The 26,145-nt window shown below is 37.2% G+C and overlaps 3 protein-coding genes across 4 annotated transcripts; 2 read left to right on the forward strand and 1 right to left on the reverse strand.

The window, feature by feature from the left end:
• Positions 1-10: 10 nt before the first annotated feature.
• Positions 11-11,853, forward strand: LOC110056692 (ribosomal protein S6 kinase alpha-5-like). 2 transcript variants are annotated; one of them, XM_089292643.1, is made up of 17 exons: positions 11-167; positions 284-358; positions 488-706; positions 1,016-1,131; positions 1,451-1,561; positions 1,692-1,775; positions 2,622-2,725; positions 3,024-3,174; positions 3,334-3,495; positions 3,789-3,914; positions 4,090-4,160; positions 5,011-5,067; positions 5,279-5,366; positions 6,081-6,251; positions 7,378-7,578; positions 8,136-8,286; positions 8,779-11,853. In XM_089292643.1, the coding sequence occupies exons 1-17, from the start codon at positions 113-115 to the stop codon at positions 9,114-9,116; spliced, it is 2,280 nt and encodes a 759-aa protein (XP_089148769.1). In that variant the 5' UTR covers positions 11-112; the 3' UTR covers positions 9,117-11,853. The 2 variants fall into 2 exon arrangements, with proteins under 2 accessions (XP_089148769.1, XP_089148770.1); XM_089292644.1 differs by having other exon boundaries at positions 3,024-3,168.
• Positions 11,854-12,952: 1,099 nt separating this feature from the next.
• On the reverse strand, positions 12,953-13,807 carry LOC110056696 (prolyl-tRNA synthetase associated domain-containing protein 1-like). Its single transcript, XM_020763211.2, has one exon. It carries the CDS (start codon positions 13,573-13,575, stop codon positions 13,075-13,077), a length of 501 nt encoding a protein of 166 aa, XP_020618870.1. The 5' UTR covers positions 13,576-13,807; the 3' UTR covers positions 12,953-13,074.
• A 117-nt stretch (positions 13,808-13,924) lies between these two features.
• Positions 13,925-25,485, forward strand: LOC110056690 (translation initiation factor IF-2, mitochondrial-like). Its single transcript, XM_020763202.2, has 18 exons — positions 13,925-14,030; positions 14,929-15,042; positions 15,519-15,590; positions 16,050-16,116; positions 17,323-17,382; positions 17,800-17,881; positions 18,070-18,215; positions 18,645-18,824; positions 19,346-19,395; positions 19,850-19,939; positions 20,487-20,611; positions 20,705-20,783; positions 21,468-21,593; positions 21,913-22,090; positions 22,679-22,816; positions 23,639-23,754; positions 24,343-24,532; positions 25,218-25,485. Exons 1-18 carry the CDS (start codon positions 13,971-13,973, stop codon positions 25,385-25,387), a joined length of 2,043 nt encoding a protein of 680 aa, XP_020618861.2. The 5' UTR covers positions 13,925-13,970; the 3' UTR covers positions 25,388-25,485.
• Positions 25,486-26,145: the final 660 nt, after the last annotated feature.

The following is a 26,145-nucleotide window of genomic DNA, read 5'->3' on the forward strand; positions in this document are numbered from 1 at the left end:
AGGTCGGAAATAAGAATCGGGGATTGCTGCCGAAACCGTCTATGTCGGGCGAATTTTGCTATTTGTGTTTTTTCGCCCTGGAAAGCCTTCGTGGCTTCAACTTGTGAGAAACATGACCGAGAATGGTTTTGAAAACTCTGGATTAATTCACCACGAGCTCAGAAACGGTATGTATTTCTTCAGAGTGTCTTGCGCGGTTAAAATGTCTGGCATATTGGTAGTCTGTACGTAAACAATTCTGTGTAGAAGCTTAGTGTTGGACAACTTTTGTTTTATTCCTTAGCTAATTTAACAGGACATGAAGACGAAAAGGTTGGACTGGAGAATTTTGAGCTTCTTAAAGTGCTTGGAACCGGAGGTAAACAAGCTTAGTTGTGTTTCCTTTGCAGGGGATTCTTTGCAAATCTTGCGTGAACCTGTGTGTGTTTTAGGTGAGTTTCAAGCCGTCCTCGGAGGTGTTGACTTTGCTTACTTTTTCATTTGACAGCTTACGGAAAAGTTTTTCTCGTTCGTAAGCGAGGCGGATACTTTTCGGGGAATCTGTACGCGATGAAGGTGCTTAAAAAGGCTACGATTGTCCAGAAGGCTAAGACAGCTGAACACACACGCACAGAAAGACAAGTGTTGGAAGCCGTTCGCCGGTGTCCATTTTTAGTGACATTACATTGGGCTTTCCAGACCGAATCGAAGCTTCATTTGATTATGGGTAAGCTTGCGTTTTGCGTCGAACATTTAAAGTTTCACACGCAACATGCCTGAAGAAACCCTTCGGAAGCCAACTAATAGATTCACGACTTCAAAATCATAATGATTTTCTGTCATGTCGTAAGCCTATTTTGTGTCACGTTTATTCGAAGCTTACATCGCGACACAATTTCAGTAAATAACCTTTCATTTTCAAGCAGACTACGCAAAACCTTGATCCGATATCGAAAAATTATTCAATCTCAAGCTACAGCGTATATTTGGTTATATTTAATACTCTGATATTTGTTTTAACTTGTTAACCTCGTAGATTACGTGAATGGCGGAGAACTTTTCACCCATTTGTACCAAAGAGAGAAGTTTACTGAAGACGAAGTTAGAATATATATTGGAGAAATTATTATTGCAATCGAGCATCTTCACAGAGTAAGTTAAACGTGTACTTGTTGTCCACGTCCAAACAAAACCTGTTTTCGAGCGCGTAAATCTTAACTGAAAGCATACAGTTATTAACTTGTCTCAAATTTAATTTGACATACTGTACATCCTTGTGTTCATATCATAGAAGCAAAGCTTTTTAGTCATTTACATGGTATAAACGTAACAGTTTTCAGACCTCTCACGTCTTTGCCTTTTCCTATAACTGTTTTCGTGCAGGCATGCAACCGTGTTATAAAGGCAGTAAGGTTATCGCAAATCATTTGTGACCAAATAAAGTGACAATCGACATACATTTCTTTTTTAGCTCGGAATAATTTACCGTGACATCAAATTAGAGAACATTTTGCTGGACTCGGATGGTCATGTCGTGATTACGGACTTTGGGCTGAGCAAGGAATTTTCAACACCCAATTCGGTGAGCTAATTGCCTCCATTTGATAAATGCTTAGTATTATTCCATTTGTCTATTTATATTAGTATTTCTACAACTCTGCGATAAATTAAACTAATGCTATAAAATCTAACGGATTGTGTATTAATCCCAGGGGGAAAGGGCATATTCATTTTGTGGTACAATTGAGTACATGGCCCCTGAAGTCGTTAAAGGTGGAAGCAGAGGACATGATAAGGTATGTACTAAGAAATAGTCTCAAGATTTCCATAATCCCTCAATTAATAATGCATACAGTTTTGTAACCTTTCTATTCTTGACTGCTATTCGTGCATCAAGGATTATGTGGAATAAATTGTATGCGTAAGCATAATGAAGTCTGGAACTACACAGGAAGCTTTCCAAATCCTTTCTCCTGAAGATGATAATTAACATTTTGATTGAGGCAATAATAAATTCTGTACAGTGAATTTGGAGTGTATTACTATAAATTAGTATACATGTTAGTCATGGTAATTTTCTTCAATTATGCTAGTCTAATTACAGTCACATGCCTCGCTAACAGTAAGCAACTTAATGGTAGCAGGGCACTATTATTTCTATAAAACATCTTGCATGTGCCTCTTCTACTTTGCTTTCACCTTCACTCCTAAGAGGTGATCAAGAGCCTTTATCTTGGAAACTATTGTTTAAACATAGCTGTCTACGGGCCTTGCAAAGAACCTCCCATTTTGGTATAGGCATAAATTCATGCATTCTCAAAATTTGACTTGGTTATGAGAACTGTTGTTAAAGATGCAAAATGGTAAATGGAACACAAATTTCTATTTGGAACATTCCACTGTAGAAAAGGGGACTACCATTTCAGAAGTTATATTCTTCCCACAAAGTTTTGGCGGTTTGTGTTCCACTTACATCCCCACTGGAATTTCTGCTAAATTGTTGTAAGTGTTAAACAACCTTTGTTAGGTAATGCTATGGAAATTGGATTTGTCAGTTTCTCTTCCTGTAGTTACATTTTTTTTCTGCATCAGGGCTGACTTGAAATGTGTGAGGTTTATTATTTGTTTTGTGATTATTATAGGCGGTTGATTGGTGGAGTTTAGGAGTACTCATGTACGAGCTTCTCACTGGAGCATCACCCTTCACTGTTGATGGAGAGAAAAATAGTCAATCTGAAATTTCCAAGTTAGTAATGACAGCATGTCTATATTTCCTGGATCGACAAGGTTTATAAGCCCAGTATGTTACCCTTGTATTAAATAAAAATGTTCAAACACCAGACACTACTACTCCCATAATACCCCTGTCCTTCCATGTGTTTAAATGGTCTCTTATAAGAGGTGACGCTATGAGGACTGATGATGATGATGATAAATTATTGGGAAACAAGGGGAGTAGGCGCCATTTATCCTGTTTGCTAGGTGATATGGAATTAGGTGGCTCAGGCGCAGACTAAACCTTTTGATGTTCATATCTTTGGTAGACGAATTCTCTACAACAGTCCACCAATGCCCCCTGATATCTCAAGAGAAGTAACAGACTTGCTTCTCAAGCTATTACAGAAAGACCCAAAATTGCGACTTGGAGCTAAGGGTGCTCACGAGATTCAAGCCCATCCTTTCTTCAAGGTACACGTAAGTTGAAATTCACTCATATGGTACTCTTGCCACTACTTCTAGCTCAAAAACCAGTGAGAGCAAATTATCCTATTTCACTGCTTTAATTTTAGTCAAGATCTGTCATTGACAACAGATAATCTGTTCTATAGCTGATCAGTGTCTTTCGATTAACAGGGCCTTAACTGGAATCTCCTGGCTCAAAAGAAGATCGCAGCACCCTTTAAGCCTCGAATAGGGGATGAATTGGATGTCAGTAATTTTGCTGAAGAGTTCACAGACATGGTACCAACATATTCACCAGCTGCTGTTCCAAAGACAGCAGACAGAATTTTCAAGGTCAGTCATTGAATCTTAATGTTGAAAATTTTGGTCAAATGTTTCCCTCTGATTGGCTGGGTGGTCATCATTTTGTGTGAGGCTATAAGTAACACATTATCAATGATGATCATTTGGGGTTTTTTCCTATTTTGTGCTGAAAAAAAAAACAAAAAGAAAAAGAAAACAAAAGAATAGCCAATTTTTGTGTACTTAATGTGATGCAAGCACTTGAGAAAGTTTACCCTGACAATTTGGATCAAAGTTCTGACTGAAAGTGATCTCAATTTTGAAGTCTTCATTACAATTTGCAGGGATATTCATTTGTAGCTCCATCAATCATATTTGGAGAAAATGAGTTTACAAAGCGTTTGGTTGCCAATAAACCAAATGAGCACAGACCAGCCCCTGGTGCTGTAGATTATGCAGCATTATTTGAGGTAAATGTATTTCTTTGTCTGTTTGAACTCTAAAGTTTAGTTGAAATAATTGCGCTTGTATGTTCCTTGCAGATGTTGCGATGTTGAACAAACTAGAATGAAAGTTGACATATTATATTTTACACTCTGTTCACCAAATTTTGCTTACAGTCTTGGCTGTTGTGTAATTTTTCAGGATTCACCTTTCTTTCAAAACTATGCTATAAGTGATGAAGTTCTTGGTGATGGAAGTTTCTCAACTTGTAGGTAAGTGTAAGGGGGCCATTTTTTTCCAAACGGGGTCCTGTAGAATGAACAATTCCTTAGCTGGAGACAGAAGTGACAAGTTTTGTGTTGAATACATAACTTAACTTCATCTATCCTAAATGTCTGTCAGAGTTGGATCTACAGAAGAAAAATACAAAGGCAATAAAGGTTTAAAATGATTGCTCTCAGGGGCACTTACAGCGAGGCAAATATTGAGATAATTTATTTCCCTGAATAAGCTTTAGAATTTCCATCTCAAGTGACTTAAGCAAAGGATCAACCTACCTCCTGTGTATAATATGTTCTTAGGTTTCATCATGTGTCACTCCTCCATAAATAAATATTGCATGACGAGCTCAATGGACAACTACATAAGGAACAGGTCATTAGTTTTTGAAGGGGGCAGGGGGTGGTTGGGCAATTTTCCCCAAAAAAATTCCTTCGTAGCAAAAACTGCTGAAAAGAAATCTTGCAATGGGAGCTATGATCCAAGTCCTGTGTTTGACTTCAAAAAAATTATGGCACAACTTAAAGGTGAGAAAAAAATTTCATTTCCCAGAAAATTGCCCAGCCCCTCGTCTCAAAGAAATAATGTTCTGTGTCTAATCTGGGAGGCTGATCACTTAGCTTGACCTGTCTTTATATACCCCAGAAACAGCTGAAAGTTGAATATTATAAGTTTCTAACGTACTGTAGTGAGTCAGAGCTTTTGTTGGAGAGTACTGTGACCTGTGACATGGAATTTTTGTTGCACCGAATATTATTAGTTGGTTGGTTTGGAGTTTAGTAGCAGTAAATGCGTAATTTACTTAGAAGAGTGTTCTTGATGAGTTGTGCTTTCTGTTTTAAGGAAATGTGTTCACATACGAACTGGAGTACCTTTCGCTGTGAAAGTTATAAGTAGAAGGTAAATGAATCGAATTTTTATCACAAATCAACCCAGTTTGAAAGGTTTTTCAGTCTACTTTTGTAAAAATGTTGTCTACAACTAAAGGCCATCAAAAGGCTCCTTGATGATGATAATCTCCTTTATAATTAATTTGTAATTATTCTAATTTTTTATTTTTCTTTTACTTATCTATAGATAATAGAGTTATTTTATTTCTTTTTCCTTTCAGACGTGACCACATAAGAGAGGAACAGTCATTAAGAATATGTCAAGGTCATCCCAACATAGTCAGACTACAGGAAGTGTTTCAGGATGATGTGAGTGCACTGATAATTTGTTTCAATTCCTTAACCTTTAACCTTCTGCAAGAGTTTGAAATTGATAAAAAACAAATTTAGTCAATATTGCACCCATTCAAATGAAAGCTGTGATTATTTTGCTTTAGTTTTGACTTCAAATGAATTTGCCACAAATGTACTGGGTATACATGGTGTGCAAAAACAGTAATTTTTTCTTTTTTTCCCCTTTTTTGTTGGGCACAAATAATAAAATTATTGTTGTTGTTGTCATCTGGGGGGAGAAGAATACTACTAGTGCACTTAATGCTACAGAAACCAAGGATAAGCTCTGGGTCTAGGCCACTAAGAGGACTTTCATGTTGTTTAGTATGAGCCAAGTGGCCCACCAGGTTGGCACTTACATATATCTCTGGTTTCTGTAGCATGGGTAGTGACTAGGAGTATTTCTACTCCCTCCTGGATTGGATGCTGATCTATCGCAGGGTTAACCCCCAGCATTAAATTTACTGGTACCCATTTATATACCTGGGTGGAGAGAGGGACTGTGAGAGTAAAGTGTCTAATCACAATGTTCCCGGCCAGGGTTCAAACCCAGACTGCTTGATCCAGTGATCTAACCATGAGGCCACCCACTTCTCCCTTGGAGGTAAAAGAGGCAAAGTTATTATTTTGTGTTTCACTGTAACTTTACATAGTTAATGATATATTGTTTTCCTGGTTCATGTTTTACAGTTCCATACATATTTAGTTTTGGAATTACTTGGTGGTGGAGAGCTCTTAGAAAGAATACGAAAAAAGAAAAATTTCAATGAGGTGGAAGCCAGCCACATTATTAGGAAACTAGCTTCTGCTGTGGAATTCATGCACGGCCGAGGAGTTGTACATAGAGATCTTAAACCTGAGGTACAGAACTGTAAAAATAAGTTGTTATTTTCAAAATATCATTGAAAAGTGCTCTTTTGGCCATTTTATTTCATTGCTAACTATTTTTGATGCTGATAAAACAAAGGAAATAACAAAATGAGAATAATAACATAGTGAATGACTGGAAATTGCATTTTTGGCTCAATCGTGTGTCATAATTTCATCTTGGAAAAGAATTGCATTGTGAGCAAAGAGACATTACACGACTTTCCAAGGGATATTTACATTATTGCTGAAATTGAAAAACTCTTTGTTAGAGATCACGCTAATGATTTGTGGCAACAATGAAAAATTCCTTACTAATAGTGTGTCTGTGAATTTGCGGCTGATTCAATGACGTCTAGCTGACAGGTTCTCATCATCAGACTGCCTGCTTTTGCACAGTGTTGGGAGTTCATGTACCATATACAAAGTAGCAAACTGTACACACCTTAGTCCATGTACCTTCTTGAAGTTACAGGGCCAATAAATAGATTTAGCCAAGCCTAAAAGCAGAGCTCCTGATTACAATAAGTTAACCTGGCTTGAGCCTGCGATCCAGTTGAAAACCAGAACCTTGTCAGCCGTCAACTTCAGAAAACCTTGTGACCTCGTGATCTCTCAACCTTATTATTATTATTATTATTATTATTATCATTATTATCATTATTATCATTATTATTATTATTATTATTATTATTATTATTATTATCATCATCATTACCTCAATGAGCTCTAAACCTGAACCCGTGATATGGTCACATGATACTGGTCAGCAGATACCTTGTTTCGACAGGTGTCAATTGACCATAACATATGTCCAATATCAAAGATGCTGTAAACCAAAGCTGCAAGCCTTGGTCGACCTATTGTTGGAGTATGGCTGCCATGTTTCGCAAGTTTGTCATTTTCGTCATAGGGCACACATGCCCATGATCCATGCCGCTAGCCATGCTGACCATGAAAAAAGAGTTGCATGGTTTTCTATTTCTATGCATGCATGTGGTTCTCTCCCTATAGTTATGGTGCTCTGCTATATGATATTTTAATGACAAAGAAAATTTGAAACTTCAGTGAGTCTGCTTGAAATAACATTCATTTGATTCTTGCTGTTTCTTTTTTCCAGAATTTGCTGTTTGTAGATAATTCAGACAATGCAGAATTGAAAATTGTTGACTTTGGCTTTGCAAGACTAAAGCCTGAAAATCAACCATTACAAACACCTTGTTTCACTGCTGCTTATGCTGCTCCTGAAGTGATTAGTCAGACTGTGAATCGAAGTGGCTATGATGAATCATGCGACTTGTGGAGTCTTGGTGTTATCATGGTAAGCTAAACAGAGTCGTAGTTCTATTTCTGTGTAAATGCCATTTTGAATAGAAGCTAAGCAATCTTTGTGTAAATGCAATTTACATGAAAATGCCAATTTGGAAACTAACATTAATTCTAACTTGGCTCTGAGGCTTTGGGGAATGAAACAAAAGAATTACTTTCTCACTCTACTTACTCTCTCAACCTTGATGTGATTTCTTTTGTTTTATTCCCCCAAGCCAACTGGAGTTAAAGTCCTATTACATCAAAATTGGCCTATTGCTTTTTGGGGGGACCTCTTCGTTTTCATCAGTCTGTTAACTTCCAAAATTCCTCATATAAAAACTCACTCAGTCATCCTCTTTCTTTCTTTCTTTGAGTGCAGCATAGGGCTGCCCAATAGCATCTTCCATCCTTCATGGTCTTTTCATGACCTCATTCTGCATAGTCCAGCATAAAGTAAAAGGCCAGCATCTATTCTTCAGGAGTTTTTTCTGCACGTGTTTATATTTCGTCCTTCCTGTTGGCCATTGATATTTGTCCAATTTATTTTATTGCCACTTTCATCTCCAGTACACCATGCTATCTGGTCAGGTACCATTCCAGAGCAGTCGTAGTTTTCGATCAGCAGATTTTATAATGCAAAGAATCACGCAAGGGGACATCCGATTTGAAGGGCAACAGTGGGAATCGATATCTCCAGCAGCAAAGGACCTTATCAAAGGTATATCATTTAATTGTAGGGCTCTTTGACATTTTGATGCTGTGTTGTTCATTTGGACAAGGCTTACTGTGAAGGAGACTACCTTGTAAGTTTACTTTCAAGAAAAATTTTAAAAATTTCCAGTGAAGTCCTGACATCCCAAGTAGAGAAAGATGTTGCTCATATCGAGTTAAGATACTGTTACGTGACTCTGTAGTAGACATAATAAGAAATGAGATACTGATTCTGGCCCTAGAATGGGATGTGACTAATACAATGTAGATTCCCACCATATTTCCTTTAGAAAGACGTGGTGAAAGTGACCGCAAAAACATTGGTTCTGCTTCGGTATATCATTTCTTATTGTGTCGCTCACTAGTTTCCTACTGAATTTCCTTGGGAATTTGTGGGTAAATTTTCAACGAGATGAATTGTTGACAACATAACATACATGTATCATTTTCCTTTAGTTCCTTCAGTTGCTGGAATCAACTGTTTCTCTCTCTTTAACAGGACTTCTAACAGTGGATCCTAGCCAGAGGCTAAAAGTAAGAGAAGTTGTTCACCATGAATGGTTAAGGGGAAGTACCTGTTTGCCACATACTCCACTCATGACCCCTGGCATTTTGGGTAAAGGACATAAAAGGACTTATGTGGAATCTGCACTTAATGTAACATACGATGCTTTTAACAGAGCACACAAAGAAGGATTTACACTAATGGATGTTCAACAAGCGCCACTTGCTAAACGACGGAAAAAAAACAAGACAACATCGACAGACAGTAGATCTACTACAAGTAGTGATCTTAGCAACAGCGGAGGAACGTCACCTTTGTTAAATCCAAGATGACAAGGTGAACTGAAGGGTAATTGAATTGACGTAGTCGACAATGAATAGTAAAATAAATTGACTGTAGATATGTGTGGTACACTTCAAGTGAGACAAGAGTAATTGTATAAGCAGGATAGATTTGCAATGTTAATAATACTTATTATGATAACGAACAAAGATGATATATTATTATCAAGTTCACGGGGGAATCTAACAGCCACATACAGTTTTGTTCTAGTGGGCGTTAACTTAATTTATTGCATGATTTGAATATTAGGTGTACATTAGTTCTCATTTCCAATTTAAAATTTTCTAGACAAAATGTCAATAATAATTATTATTTCCAATAATATACCAGCAGATTTTGAATAGTTTACTTAAGTTTATATAAGTCATTGTTGGGATTGTGTACTTTTACTCTTGCTTTTTGAAGACAATATCAAATTAACACAGAATTATATAGTGCTTTAATTTATGAATGTAATCATACATTTAACTAGTTTATTGTTGGTTTGTCCCAGAAGAGCTAGTTAAGGTGTTGCTTACAATTTCACAAGGTACACATGAGAAAAAAATCATGTAGATTTACAAAATTAATGAAGTCATAATATAATACCTTCCAAAGTAATGACTAATCACACACTCACTCTTCAAATGTAATTTGCAGGTAACATTTTGCAAACCCTGTTTCTAGCATAAATTGGCCTAAAAAATTCAACGCAATGCAAGTATTTTTAGATAGTTCACCGCTATGCCTAACTTAAAAAAAACATTTTACCTGTAAAACTTTTAAGACCAACCAATGGATTTTTTATTGCCGTTATGACAACCTTACATCATTAGTTAAGGTTAAATTCTTACTTTCAACAAGTAATTTGATATAATTTGTAAAATAGTGGTGAGGTACATGTACCAGGTATTTTGTTGAGTAACACATGGTGCTCAGTGGGTGAAAATTAATTTTGTGGGACTTTTGCAAGAGTCATGAATTTTCACCTTGATAAAAATTTCTTCCCAGGACGAGTAATATAATATTTTAGTTGACGTAGATGTTGCTTACACAATCTTTACCCAGGTGAATGTATTACATTAGTGTGATCTTGAATTCATCCTGGGAGAAAACTGTTATCAGTTATCCTCCAGGGAATCATGTTTGTAAGCAATCAACAAAGAAATAGTTCAATAAGTTACAGTGAGAGGAGAATTAAATCCTTTCTGTCGGTGAAATGTTACTTTAGAAGCATTTTAAGAGATTCCATTGTAAGATTTAGAAAAAAACTGTAACCAAGCAGTCATAATTGGCAACAAGTAAACAACATTTGGGAATAGCCCTTTTTACAGTTTGTTTGTTTGTTTGTTTGTTTTTCAGTGTAATCCAACATGGATGCGAGGCAAGTTGGGGCTTTAAGTTCAAAATGGCCCGAAATTCCCTCATTCATGCTTGATTATATTGTCAGTAGTGAAAAGTTAACTGTGAAAAGGGGTATTGAAACTCATCCGAAGCCTAAATTTTGATGGATATGCTTTTTAAGTGAGCACGGTGTGCTTGGAAGTTTTTATTTATTTCTTATCCTTGTTATAATTACTGTAAGAATTATTTTTGTAAGAAAATGTAAAAAGACTACTAACAGCACTAATTAAATAAGTGGCTGTTTTTTAACGTAGCTTGGTTTTGGCAGGGGGTGTTGTTTTTAGAAAAATAGAGATCATTTAAAATTAGAACAAACTGTTTTTATGTAGTAATTGATAGTTGTGTATCTGTGCTAACAGCCTTCTTTGGTTGTTGCCGCTTGCACAAGAAATAAAATGGCAATAGCTGCTTTTGCAAGCTTGAAAGCAGCTTTCACAGAGCACTGCCAGTTGTTTGTAGCAGGGTTAAACAATTGATGTCATCTGGGAACAAAGTAGATTCTTTTGAACTAGGGTTTATTGCACATAAGGTCTTATGACAAAGCAATAATCATAATTTTCTAAAATAATAATTATTGCTAGTCCTCCATCAGTACATTAAATCCAGTGGTCACAGCTATATCCACATAGTTTATTTCAGTAACTTACAGCTGTGTTGCTGGGCGAGAATTTTATGGGTGAATTGTTGTAATTAATCTTCCTTTTTATAGGCAATCTAAATCTGGGCCGGGTTGTTTAAAATATGGATCACACTATCCGTGGGATAAATCACTATTCAGTGGATAGTGCTAGCACGATTTGATTTGTTAACACTTATCTACTGGTTAGTAATTTATACAGTAGATAGCATTCTCCACCTTTTAAACAACCCAGGCTTAGAGTACACGGTCACTATTATTGATTGCATGCCCTTTGACCCTGTTATGAGGTCACAATTATAACTCATTCATCTTTACAATTCTCCCTTCTTGCCTGAACAAATGCCTGGATCTGCCCCCGTAAAAGACTGCTACCATTGATAGTATATTAGGAATAGAGAGTGAATGAATGATTTCTTTGAACATTGTGCACTTTATAATTAAGGAGTGAGTACAATACTGTTTGACCTGGAAAGTGGAGTGTGGTTGGTTTGGGATGATGCATACCCTGAAGGTTTGTAATTGTGGTTTTGTCTTCAGGGTATGTATTTGATAGGTGGGAGGTGGCTAACAATATTAGTGTGAATAAAAAGGTTGCTAATTATCAAGATTGGAAATAGAGTAACTTATTGTACATATAATGGCACAGAAATACTAGACTCAAAAATAAATGAAGCTTTCAAAAAGCTTCAAACTCAGAATATCAATTATTTTGTCTTTATTGATCTTGTACATACCCAGACATCTGAAGGTCTTATCCTGTCCATTTGATGCTGATAAACCAGCTTTTTCGCTTGGTAGTTGTTTGTCTATTTGAATTTGTTCATGTATCTGGATGGCGAACTCATTAAATCAACTAAACTACAAAAGCACACAAAGGAAAAATTAACAGAAAGATCCACTTGCGCTAGAGTTTCCGGGATTCACTGGAAGATGTGTTGTGCAGAGTCTAATGTGCATATGCAAACACTCCATGTACCTTGCAAACTTTTCAATTAGGGTACAGTGGGGCACGATTGGTTACTGAATTGATATTTCGTTTAATTTGACAATGCCTGTTTTCTGCCGTGGAATTTGCTTAGGAGTAAAAAGCAAATGCCCTTCAATGTAGTGAAAGAAGAACGGAGTCTGAAAAAAAGAAAAGCTAGTCTGTTGTTATTCAATCAACGCAACACAACACAACCTTATAATTTCCCACGTCTTTTCTGTTTACCACCACCCCACTCACCTCCACTCAAAGTTTTTGTGATGTACATTGCTCTTGAAATACATCCCTATCATCATGGTATGTTTTCCCACTGACATTATTGTACGGTAGTGTCATCTCACTTTTGCTGTCCGTAATTGTTTGACAACCTGCCAATGACAACGCAGCACTGAAATTTTAGGACCTGTTCACAACTTAACAATGATGACTTGCCACTAATATAATTCACATTTCAATCAAAGTCTGAAGTTCAAAACCTGACTAATGACTGCCTTTTTGACTGCCATCAATCATAATCATAACACAGTGACAACCAACAAAGTCTGATTAGTTTTGCATGCATTGAACATGGATGGAAAGTTAGAGAAAATGTCCAGGAATTTTGCCAAAATCTCATAGCAAAATCTTTCAGCTGATCAAGCTTGCCACTAGGATTGTGATTGAGAAATTAAAATTTATTTGAAAAAGGTATACTGTAGAATAGGTTTGCATCTTAGGTCTCAAAGAACATTACCATTTACACCTTGGTCAAGCACTCTCCAACCCATCACTCCCCCAAACCACCTGCCAGGATCTAATTAAGCTGTTCACAGAAGGGCTTATGTTTGGTCATAATACACCAGCTTTATTTTTTAATGAGAAACTAAATAAGTAAAATACCACAACTAACTACATGTATACAATTCTGAATTTAAAGGCAGACTGTTTCTTCCAAATGATTCTAAAAATGCACTATGATCGGCTCGTGTCCAGTTGCTTTGACATATTTCATGAAATCTTCAGGTTTCATTCCGGTCGTCGCTTCATTGCTCATGGGATGAAAATACACTGTTTGGTGGCTGTCTTCTACAAAGCTTGCATCTAACAAGAACGTAACTTCCTGCTTCGTGTCATTGAACAACGATAGAGGTGTAACACATCCCTGTCCCACACCGAGTTTTTCCAACATGACTTCTTCATCCGCGAATCGAAACCCTCCACTTGCTCCAACCTTTTTGGCAAGATCGCTCAAGCTGACCTCGCGAGTTGCCAAAGCTGTGAAGAGCCACAGTCGTTTTTTCTTTTTATCCTTGAGGAAAAGATTTTTGCTGTGTGCTCCTGGGAGATGGCCGACATACGGCATCATGGCTTCAACCGTAAATACTGCAGGATGTTCAATTGTCTCTGAAGTAATCCCCAAATTTTCAAGGTATTCCATCAGTTCTTTTCGTCCACCAGACATTCTGGAAATGTTTCTCAAAACTCACACCAATATTACAAAGAAGCCGGTATATGGCGAGCAATTCCGATTAGTACTTTGTGTAAAGTATCGTCTGGCGTACCACATTCCTTCTGATAGATGAAATAGTAACAAGTCTGACAAGGATAGAAAGAAAGGTGATTACAAATATTAACTTAAACACGATTATTCAATAACACGAACTTCGCATCCACAATGATGACAAGCTTTAAAAACATTACAGGGATTATTCCAGGCCACATTATTTTACGAAACACGAAGAAGCGCATATCTTTCTAGCTCTACAGGACACTTCATGTAACGGGACATGACGAGAACAAAACCACCGCTGTAATGTTGCAGGCTGTTGTGTCCTCTCTGCCGGTGAATCATGGAGGATGGGGATGGAAAGCCTTATTGAAATGAGTAGATTGCTGAGAGTCAAGGTAAAACCTCAGGTAAGAAAGCATTTAGGATGAGGGCTGAGCCGTTGAGGAACTCTTCATTTACGGTTTGCAACAAGCTATTGCAAAGTAAACAACTGTTAAAGCTGGATGCATGCAATTACTACAGTATACAGTCATGTATTAAGCTTATGTAAGCCCATCTCATATTGCGCTTATAAGCTTACTTGTAAACTGTAACTGACTAAGGGCTATGCTTCAGAGTAAAATTGGAAAACTTCCTTTATATTTACTGAATTAGCATCTCAATCCCAAATTTATTTAATATTATTAAAGTAGCTCAGATTCTGTTCCTGTTATTTACTTTGAATTATTCCTGGGTCATTTGTGCAGACGCTGCGAACGGGTAAGCGTAGAACTTGATTCTGCTTTGGTAATACTATACAGTTGAACCTTTCCACAACAACATTACCTCCCTGGAACTTCTTTTTTTCATTCAACCTTTGTAAACACTACGGTACCTTAATTGTTGTAATGGTCTTGAATTGCAGCATATCCCTCTAGCTTTGTAATTATTCCAAAGTGGTCAGTGTAAATGCAGACCGTAGACTAAAGACCTTTTAGATATACATCAAGTTATTTCCATGATAAACAGGATTATTCAAGCTAATTGCAGTGAAAGTGTGCACTCTGATCAGCCTGAATATCACTCCAGTTAGACTGAGTATCACTCCAGTTAGCCTAAATATCACTTGGGTTAGCCTAAATATCACTCGGGTTAGCCTAAATAATGCTCTGGTTGGCCTGTTTACAGTAACTGTTAACTCCCAATGCAATTCTACCCTCGGTCCACAGTCTTCAGTCTGCTGTCCGTAGTCTACATTTTATACTGACCAACTTCAAAGCTAACTACAACTATCAAAACATGATAAAGTGTTATGCTATGCTTTAGATTGTCCACTGCTTTTGCCGTGGATACTCTGTGTATTACTCAAGACCAATTACTAGTGCATGGAAATTCATTGGGAGAAATTTCAAACATGAGGACTCTGTAATGAAACTTAAGGTAAGTATGCTCAATTGATGCAGTTCAACCCTCCATAAGTCAAGACAGTGAGCATGTTGGGACAAGAAAAAGCAGCTGCTTAAAATTGAAAAATTGAGAAATAAAACACCATCCTCCACATAGAAAGCAGCTAAACTGAGTTTATGAAATAATCTGAGACAGAACTACCAGAAATTGTGCGAATAATAAAATTGACAGTGTGAAACTACTCCTGTAATTGAAATTCTTTTGATAACTGAAAATGTGAAATTTGTAATAAGGTAGTGACTTGGTGCTGTCATGTTCTCACAGGAAGATGGAAAATCTCTTTCTGCTTCTAAACAAAAAGCCCCAACCATTTCCTAAATAGGTTTAACTAACGTCCTTTACACTAAGAAAGTACAGGGCTCCCAAGAAAAGAAAAGAAAAGAACCGAGAAAAAACTCTGTCCAGCATTTACAGTGTTCACACAGTCTCTGATTTGTTTTTCTCAACAGTTCTTTGGCTATACTAGAAGAGTAGTAGAGTTGAGATGGCGGCATACTTTGTCATCAAGTCTGGAATCAAAGGTATGTAGTATGTAGTTGAATGCTCATTTCAGAAGTACATCTTTGAGGTAGTTAAAGTACCTGGTGTGTTGCCAAGTTCAATCAAGAACAGATTATATGTAATTAGATGGTAAAATGTGAGTCAGATTGTTCTGAATCGTACTGCTTTTTAAATGTGTGAAGTAAGTTGTAAATTGAGGCATGATGCAGTAACAAGATGATTTTAATTTAATTTAGTTCAATCTAACCTCTACAAACAACCATCTACCTGCAATGGCCACCTTTCCACAATGGCCAGTAAACTCTGTCCCCGGGTGGCTGTTACAGAGAGGTTCAACTCTGATCAGTTAACTTTCACTGACCTCACAATTTGTAAACAGTCTACCTGGTATTGATCTATTATTCACTTTGAAAATAAATTTAGACCTCATTTGTTTTGTTTGTTTGTTTGTTTGTTTGTTTTTGCATTTATTTTACAAGATGTCAATCGTCATTAGACCAGACATGACCATCAGGCAGCTTGCTTTAGAGATGAATGTTGATCCAGGTTAGTATTTAACTAACAGCCTCTTTTAACTCAGGATTAAGACACATTATTACAATGGCTTGTGTTTGTAGCTGATGTAACGTGCACTCTGACTAGCTTGCTCTAGAGCATCAATTTACTGTTATGTAATAACCACAAACCAATTATGGGCATGTATTTAAACAAAGTAAAAAAGCATAATAGTAAACTACTTATTAACCTCAAACATTCAGTCTTTATGGGAAAATCTCATACCTCAGTCTTGCTCAGTCAATATAGCGAGGTCTCTGTTTGAGATTTTCCTGTGAAGACCTCACTCTTGGTTAATGAGTAGTTGTGATAACTTTCAAAATTTGTATTGACTGTTCCCTAGAATTACAAGTTCTTTTTTGAGATTTTCAAGTTTAGAGAATGACCTTCCTTAATCTACTTTTAATTTTTAAGCTGGTAATGAGAACATTTAATAGATGCCATCTGACAGGGTGTGGGAAAGGATAACAAATTATGCGGAAAATTGCATTGATCATGCGGAAAACACACTGGAGTAGGTGGAAATTTCAGCAGTTAACAAAATTTATAACAAAGCCTTTCCAATGTACTGAACAACAGTGAAATGAAAAGCACTTCCCAAAGTCTTACCCAAAGTTTAAGCTCTTTAATAGAATATACTTATTTAACATCTAATTTTGCATAGAGAATTCGTTGTTGCGTTTTTGGAACATCTGTAACTTGGTAACCAGGCCCCAGGCATTACATTCGTCGGTGAAAAACTAGTTTCCAGGCTCTTCGCCTTAAGTTGGTTGGAACACCTGGAGGTTAAAAATTTGTCACAAACAAAATGGCATGTTTTTGTCGCTAGTTTAGGAGAAAAACTATTTCAACATAATTACTCTTCATAATTTTCACTTGTGTGGATGTTAAGCAGCTGCGTTATTGCTAACATGAAACACTTTTTCTGTTTTATTTGGGAAAAAGCTCCCTGATGATGTGGAGTCAGATGTTAGCAAATTATGCAGATCCACACCACTGCATCCTGTCAGATACCCTGTAATAATAAATCAATGAAATTATTTTTTTTTAACTATACAACTGTAATGCAACATAATTCTATTTGTGTAGTAGTAAGTTTAAAACATTTGCTAGTAGTGTATTAATTTTAAAAAAATTCTGTAGTGTATTGTGGATGGTGATTTTTATTAAAAATATGTAATCCAATTTTAACAACAGGTGCTTTAGCTGATATGCTGAGTGACCTTGGAGAGGATTTACCACACGGTTTGTTCACAGGTATAATGTGTTCTTTGTGAAATGGTGTTGAGTTCTTTTTCTACAGTACTGGGGCACCTGCTATGCTGTCGTAACACACACACACATGCAATACTTAGCATCAGCAACAAGATAGCAGGGTGTAAAAGAATATTCTTCATCAGGAAAACAAAGTCTGTGCATATTTATCTTCAGACCTGCCATATGTTGTGTATGGTACTTGTCTTGAACCATTTATTAATAACATTTAACTCCTTTGTCCATTTGATGATTCATCCAATCTCACCCAGCTTCATCTATCTATCTTTACTTTTCTATCTTTTTATCTTTACCTTTCTGAGTGGATCTAAGTTTGCACGGTGAGACATCCAAGGCATATGCATGACCAAGCAATGTACTCAGTGTAAACAATGATGATGTTTCTGTGATATTTTACAGTGCTTTCACCTGACCTAGCAGAGCTGTTGGTGTTGGAACATAAATTGACCCCCATTCACTCAGATATCAAAGAAACAGCAAGGTTAGTAATGCTTTAATTAGTTATAAGTTAGCGATGAAAGGGGTGCGTGGCTCGGTCTATAAACCTGCAAAAAAGGAAGTCAACCAATATTAATTTTCTCCATTACAGTCCTCATACTAGTTCAGTAACACAGTCATGTGTATACATGTATGAATATAATAAAATAATATCTGTTTGCCTTTTGCTAGATTTTCCCTTTTACCGAGACCACCAGTAGTGGCAATCATGGGTCATGTTGATCATGGAAAAACCACACTCTTGGACACCCTGAGAAGGACTTCTGTAGCTGCGGGAGAGGCTGGTGGCATAACGCAACATATTGGTGCCTTTTCAGGTGGATAAAAAATTTAACATGATAGTAGATCAATAAAAGTTATTTGTTAGCTTAGTGTCAAGGGGGATAAAGTGTTAAGAAAAGAGTAACACTCCATTGTGAAGTTACATGTACTACACGTTAGTACAAGGTATTAAGGGATGGATCCTCATTTTGCACAGCAAAAACTGTTGAAAAACCATTTTGCAAGGGGAGCCATGAGGAAAAAAAAACAGAGCAGGTATTTCTTCTACCCATGTCCTATTTTTGGTCATTGTTAAAAAAATTCTTGCAGAAGCTATTACCCACGAAAAAATCTTTTAAAATTTGTTTCACTACATTTCTTGTTCAAGAAAGACTTTTGCTCATGTACTTACCCACTCACTCATCTGCTTCGCTCCTTTGTGAGTGCAGCATAAGGCTCATGTACAGTTTTGTTTTTCTTTGCAGTTCATGTACCTGGAGCTGATAAGACCATAACATTTATTGACACTCCTGGTCATGCCGCATTTGAAACAATGCGAGCAAGGGGAGCTAACATGACAGATATTGTTGTACTAGTTGTAGCAGCAGATGATGGTGTTAAGCAGCAAACAATTGAGTCAATAAAGCATGCTACAAGAGCAAGAGGTATGAAGCCATGGAAAGTAGCTGAAACTTTTCCCAGTTTTTGTAACATGAATCAACCACTGCAGTATTAGTTACTCCCTTCATGATATAACATGGCAAGTTATCCACAAGATCTTAATTTTGCCAGGTTTCCCTTACTTACCCTTTATCAATTCCTAACAAGATGCCTTGATGAAGAGCAATACTGTGAGAGTGCATAATTAAAAGCATCTTTCCAAATGGCACAGCATATGGCATCTGGTGAAAATTACTGGGGCAGGTGTTGGGAGTTGGGAGGGGGGGGGGGGTGGGACAGAGAGGCACCTACTGGAGAGTACTGTAAAGTACAATCATATAAACTGCAGTACCCCTTGTTTCAGGTCAAACTGTTTAATACTACTGTAGGCACTCCATGTTTTCAGACTCTAAACATTTAAGAGTCCATGAGTCAGATTTTTTGACACAACCCAACTTGTTAAAATATGTTGCATTCTATGATTGATGCACAATGTTCAAGAAGTGTGTCAATCTTGTGCTTACAGTTCCCATAATTGTGGCTATTAATAAAGTTGACAAGCCGAAAGTAAATGTGGTATGTTGGTTCATATTTGAATCATTAATTAAAGGTTTGAATCATTTATTGATTTATTATTAATAACTTAATGCTGGGTGGGAGTTATACGAGACAAATAAAGGAAACATTCCTGTTAAATGTGGTGGGGAATCCCCACTGGCAGGCAGGTGACTAGTTGGCTGTTCATAAAGTGTAGCTTTGGGCCTGTGTTACTGTATGAGACTCGCTCAAACTAAGCTAAGCTCTAATACAGGGGCAAAGATGAGTGTTTGAACCCAGTACCTATCCTGCCTCTATCCTGCCTCTGTAACAGACTGAAGTAACAATATGCTTATTAAATCCTCTTCAAGACTGAATTTTTTTTCAAGCTCTTATTTCAGTGTTGCATAAATTGTGTGTATAACTGCCATGATGAATTTTTTCTTCAAATCCTTACACGATATGCACTAACTGAGTGTATTGTTCTATGCAGGAACAAGCCAAACAACAGCTTCTTCAGCATGGAGTGCAGCTTGAGGAGTTTGGTGGAGATGTCCAAGCAGTAGAAATTTCCGCATTAAATGTACAGATGAGCAGATTATTTTTTTACCACTAACAGATGAGTGTAGGCCTGGTTTTCATAACAAAATTGTACAGTTTCATAAAATTGACTTGTTTAAATCTATGTTTGTTACTACATAACATACTGCGGTTTGCTTTCTGCAATAACCCCCTGGGGATAATGGGCTGGACATGTAATGTAACATGATATTTCTTCAAGACACCAGCAACTTAAAAATTAAAATGATTTGTACGTCTTGAAAAGGAAAGCAAGAGTTGGTACATGACCCCCCTTAACATTTCTGTGAAGGAAAATATCTAGCATTATGTTCAAAGTACTTTTAATATATAATTCAATTGGTATTTGGCTTTGTCAAAACATGCAATTGCTATTAATAGTATCATAATTTTGTTAGTCTTAACTTTGGATCACAATCAGGCCTCACATCAAACTGACAGCAAATCTCCTCAAACCCCAAAATAAAGTGTGACATTATTTAATAAATTAATTTATTAATAATTAAGGAGATTATTTTCATTGCTAACATAATTTCTGTTATATCTAAAAGGGAACCAACTTTGACGCACTCTTAGAGGCAATCACAACCCTTGCAGAGCTGCATGATCTCAAGGCCAACAGAAACTGTCCTGTGGAAGGGATTGTCTTGGAGTCACGAAAAGACAAAGGGAAAGGGTAAGCACTGTTTTCTGCTTTGTGATGTGAAGGGATCTCATCTGGCCATTTCTGTCCAGAGTCTTGATGTAAATAAAGTTTCTTTTCTTTTAGTTCCATTGCAACAGTCCTTGTTAAGAGTGGAACATTGAAGAAAAGCAGCATAATTGTTTCTAATCAGGCATTTGCAAAGGTAAACATTGTTTATTAAACATTTATTGATGTTTCTATCCTTAATGAAATTGTTATTAATTTATAGTTTGTCAGTTGAGAGTACTCCTAACCATTGCCTCAGGTATGACAAGTGGTTCAAAACTGTCTTTTTGCCTGGACTCCAAGGCAATGTGCCAAAGTTTGGCTACCAACTAGCCTAGCTGGTGACTTTTTGGGCTCTACATAACTCAGGTTTCCATAGCATGAAGTGTCTCAGAGAGTATTGCTACTTCTGCTGGATGGGATACCAGTCCACAGAGACTCCACCTAGGAATTTTCATTTATAGGATGACTGTGAGGCACTTTGAGAGTGATTCAGAGGATGAACCAAGAACCCAGACCCCTCTACAGTATGTGGAGTTTAGTGAAGTAATGATCACAAAATAGTCAGTGTCATGTGGGTCTATTGGGTCTATCTGAATTATTTTATTATGGTACCCATGATGACAATTTTTGCCTACATTGCTCTCCAGCAACATTAAGATTTTAAATTCCAGTTAAAGTGCCTGTGATCACAACATTGGAAATCTGTTATTGGTATGACAAAATTTACACTCTTAGTGTAAAGTTGGTTTGATTTTCAGTTGATCAGAGGTAGGTGCTGTTTTTCAATTTTGTTTTGTTCCATGAAATCAGCAGTTCTTTGTTGTGCACCTGTATATAGGTTCGCTTGATGCTTGATGACCGAGGCAATGTTGTATCAGAGGCCACACCTTCTACCCCAGTGGAAGTAACAGGATGGAGGAAGCTACCCTCGGCAGGGGATGAAGTTGTTGAAGTCAAATCAGAGGTAACTGCCAAAGAAATTCATTCTGTCAATGATTCAGTCATTCAAATAAGCTGAGCCAAAATGATAACTATTAATAATAATATTTGTTTTGGAGAACCGTATTTAAAATCTATTAACTCTAATCGATGTAACAAATTACTTGTGAGAAGATTTATCGCTTTCTTGTATCTTTATTTTGACCAATACGGAACAGCCCACATGTAAACTGTTTTAACTGTCTAAAAGTAGTGAATTCATTTTTCTCTCTCTGTCTCTTTCTCGCACTGTTCTCCCCACAGTTGGTGCTGAACTTATTTTTTGTGTGAAATAACTCTTGCAGCAAGAAGCTCATGATGCTGTGAGCAAGGAACAGGCAGTGTACCGTGAAAAAAAGATGTCCTCAGAAGATGTACACAACATTTTACTGGATGTACAGCTTACATACAAGAGAGAGCCTGCCCCCAAAGCACCTAATAGTGATTACGATAGCACAGACAAGTTAAATATCATAATTAAAGGTTCGTGCAAGACCAGCTAATTTAAATTAATAACAAGAAGAAAAAGAACAGTACAAACACTGGACACACAGTCTCTAGCGTTCTCCCAGTCAGCTTGTATTTTTTACTCAGCACGTTTTGTATCAGGAACCCATATGTGCATCTTTGCTAGGCATGGATATTATCAATCAGACTAATGTTGTGCTTTATTTCAGTTCTCTAAAATCTACAAAAATAGTGTCTTGTACATTTTATTGCATCTAAACAAGTTGTACTTAGGGGTTGCACAACTGAAACCAAAAATGTATGATGTGCCTTTCCCTGGGTGGGGTATATCATGCTTGACACAGATACAAGAAATCCTTCCAGTTGATAAAAGTCTTTAAACCTAGCTGAAACTGCAAAAGAGTACTGTTATCTCAAGATGAATCAGGCCATTACAGTACACATTTTAGCTGCCACTAAGAGCCCCTGCTTTTAAAGTAGTGAATTGTTATGAAGTAGCAAGAAAAGAGTTTCCTTATCTTTAAGTAACATGCTAAAGGGTCATAATGTTCTGAACATTACAGGTATTATGATGTGAGGCATTGTTCTTTCTTGGCCATTTAGGTGATGTTGATGGCTCAATAGAAGCCATCAATGATGCCATAGCAACATACAAATCAAAGAAGATTAAGTTGAATGTGCTGTCTAGCAAAGTAGGAGCTGTCAATGAAAATGACATCAGGCTTGCACAAACTTTCAAGGGTAAGTTTTTAAGCTGTGGAATTTTAACTTTCACAAACCAATAACAACAGAAAAACTGTTTAGAATGTATGGATCATGTGTACAACAAAGGACCTCCACGGTCAAGTGTTGATTGATACCCTCAATCGACCCTTGATCAACACTCAGTTAATACTCGATGGACATCTCAATTGATACTCAGTCAACATTCAATCAACATCTTGATCAACCACTGATTGACACTCAATCAACTGTTGGTCGATAGTCAGCCAACTCATATGTATTGATCGACACTCAATGGCATGTCTACAAAAATTAGTCAACTCTCGACTGACTTTTGACCAAGATGTTGATTGTGTTGATCAAGTGTCAACAGAGGTTTCAATGGCATGTCAATAAAGGAACCGATTAAGGATATCGATCGACACTTGACTGCAGATACCTTTAGTACATATGATCAAAATGCATTACAACACATTGGTTGCTAGCACTATGAGATCTTCCAGGGGGTGGAGATGTTTATAAAGAGAATCAACTAATGTGTTTAAAATGCCAATGTAAACAAAGGTTTTATTCACCGACTTAGAACTTAGAACTATCTTGTTATGTATGACAAAGTAAACAATGCCAGGCAAAATACAAATTAACTTGAATGGTTACACACTCAGCAAAATGTGTTTCATCTATGGACTTAACACTTTGAACCACATTTTACAGCTCAACAAAAAGCACCTATAAATTAAAGTACTGCTTTCAAGCTTAAAGGCAAAGTACAGCACTGCATGTACATCTCCTGAAAATAATTAACATCTAACTTTCCTGATCTTTTTTATGAACTTTTAGGCCTTGTGTTTTGCTTTAATGTGAAGATTTCAAACCAAGTACAATCATTAGCAAAACGACTCGGTATCTCGATTAAACAGCACAAGATCATTTACAAGCTGTTAGAAAACATCAAGGTTTGTAAATTCTGTCAGAAGTTCTAGTCCTCTTCTCAAACTCATTTATTTAATAATTCATTAAGTTTAAACAAAGGAAATCATGACTGTGATGGTGTTTGGATATCTGATCCCCAGTCCACTCCACTCCACTCCCCTCAAATAAGCACTCCCTACCCTCCCCCTGGTTTATGGAAGAGTACTGAGACAACAAAGGATGTATAGTATTGGTTGTCTTTAATCACGAGCAAGAGATTATCGACTTGTTCAAGCACTGTGCATTGACCATCACAATGGATGGTAGTGAAGATCTGCTGATTCATTGCCTAAGGCCCAACCAACCTTGAGCAGTAGGCCTAGACCAGATAAACTACTGAGGGACTGACATGAACATGTATTACAAAAAAAGTGGTCATATCTGACAACAATTTGAGAAAAATTACATAAGTACTCCCCTCCCCCTTTGATTAAGGGCCTACCTCAGACCCCCCGTCTTCTCCTGAATTTGAAATAAGCGTCCCGGACATTAATTCAAGGATTTATGGTACATTTCGTTCCATCTTGTTCAAATATTAATGATATTAATTTATTTGTATCCCATGCTGGCAGGATGAAATTTCAAAAAAACTGCCCCCTTTGCATGAAGAATCTGTAAATGGTGAGGCAGCAGTCCTTAAAGTTTTTAAGTTGACTGGTTCACGTAAGGCAACAGTGGCCGGCTGTCGTGTGATGACAGGAACACTTGTACGTGGTAAAACTTTGTACAAAATTCTAAGGAATAAAAGCATCATATTTGAAGGTGAGCTTTGTTGGTATGTGTGGAATGTGAAATGTGATTTATGGAGATGTTAGTGGTAGTGTGGGAACATTTGAAATCTGCTTGAACAGTGCAAGTAGAATTTACCCTTTGGTCTAATTTCCAGAGATCCAAACCCTTGGATGGAAATCTCAGGAGGTCTTTTGTAGTGCACATTCATGTACCCTTGAGTCTGCATCTCAGCTGGTCTTCTGGAGGAATACATACCCCAGGGTCCACTTCTCAGGAGGGGTGGGGGGGGGGGGGGCTCACAGTGACACAGACCCACATCTTGGAAAGCCCCTCGTTGTGGCAAAACATTTGAGGTCAATGTACAGAGTCAAGTAACCATGCAGGGCTGTGCTCTAGAAGCACCCTACTACCACAAGCAACTAACTTTTACCTTTGGGCAACTGGAAAAACTTACTTTTTTCATGTACATGTAAGTCTAAGTGCTGGGCATCTAGGATTTCATGGTTGGGAACCTTTGGGCTTGTCATAATTTTTCTTAGACCACAACCTTGCCATGTGCCCTTTGGGTGCACATTTACAGTGGCTCTTAGTAGGACAATGCGTGTCCTTGGATTCATATTTTAGGGGATTCCCTTAGGAGATTACCTCTCTGCAACATTTATACTATCTTTTGGCGTGCTAGATATTTTAACTATAATGTTTTTCTCTGTAACAGGAAAATTGGCTACCATGAAATGCGGTGTAGATGACATAAGTCAAGCAAAGAGGGAAACAGAATGCGGCCTATCATTTGAGAAATTCACTGACATACAAGAAGGAGATGTGATACAGTGTTGTACTGTAACTGTAAAGGAGCAAGAAATTGACTGGGATTGGGGTTTTTGATTAAATGACAAAATGACTGGGAGTCCTTAGCTCTTCCATGGGGACACTTGAAAAGCTGTTTTGTAAATAAATAAATAAATTATACATATCAACAATGATTGAGTTGTTAAGTGTGGTAAATTCTCACTATTTGACAGCTTTGTTTTTCTTTTTTAACATCACTACTTGTGTGTCCAATTTTTCCTCTGCCCAAGAGATGTCAGAGATTCAATCTGAAAATTTCTTTACTGATGTTGTTGCTTTACAGAGATCCATAAAATGTCGTGGATTTGAATGACATCAGCATTGAAGAATCTCACAAAAATCTCATGGACACAGGGAAAGATCCAAACAGTAACATCTGTCTTAACTCAATCACACAAAGTTATTGCTAACTAAATGCCACAAGTTATCACACCTTGTGGTTCCTGTTATTTGATAAATGAACAAATGAAAAACAAAAGACTGAACTGTTCAGCGCTAATGCAATTAATGCTGAAATATTGTAGATGAATGCCACAATGTAGTGTAACATGTCTTGATTAAAAACTTAACTGGCAAGAGGTAATCCAATTAGCTATGCACAAGCATGAACCAGGGGTTGAGCTCTGGACTACTCAAAATTGACGCCGTCTAGTAACAATGGGTCTAACGCATGGATCTAGGTTAAATGATGTCCAATTCCCAAAACAATGACTGCTGAAGGTGCAAGTTTCTAGAGATGTCTGGTGCCATGCTTCCCCAGGAGATGTTTTGATTTTAACTCCTAAAGATGCCTT

Source organism: Orbicella faveolata, unplaced genomic scaffold (genome assembly GCF_042242905.1).
Source record: "Orbicella faveolata isolate gen_17 unplaced genomic scaffold, um_ofav_v1 contig_24, whole genome shotgun sequence".
Lineage (NCBI taxonomy): Eukaryota > Metazoa > Cnidaria > Anthozoa > Scleractinia > Merulinidae > Orbicella > Orbicella faveolata.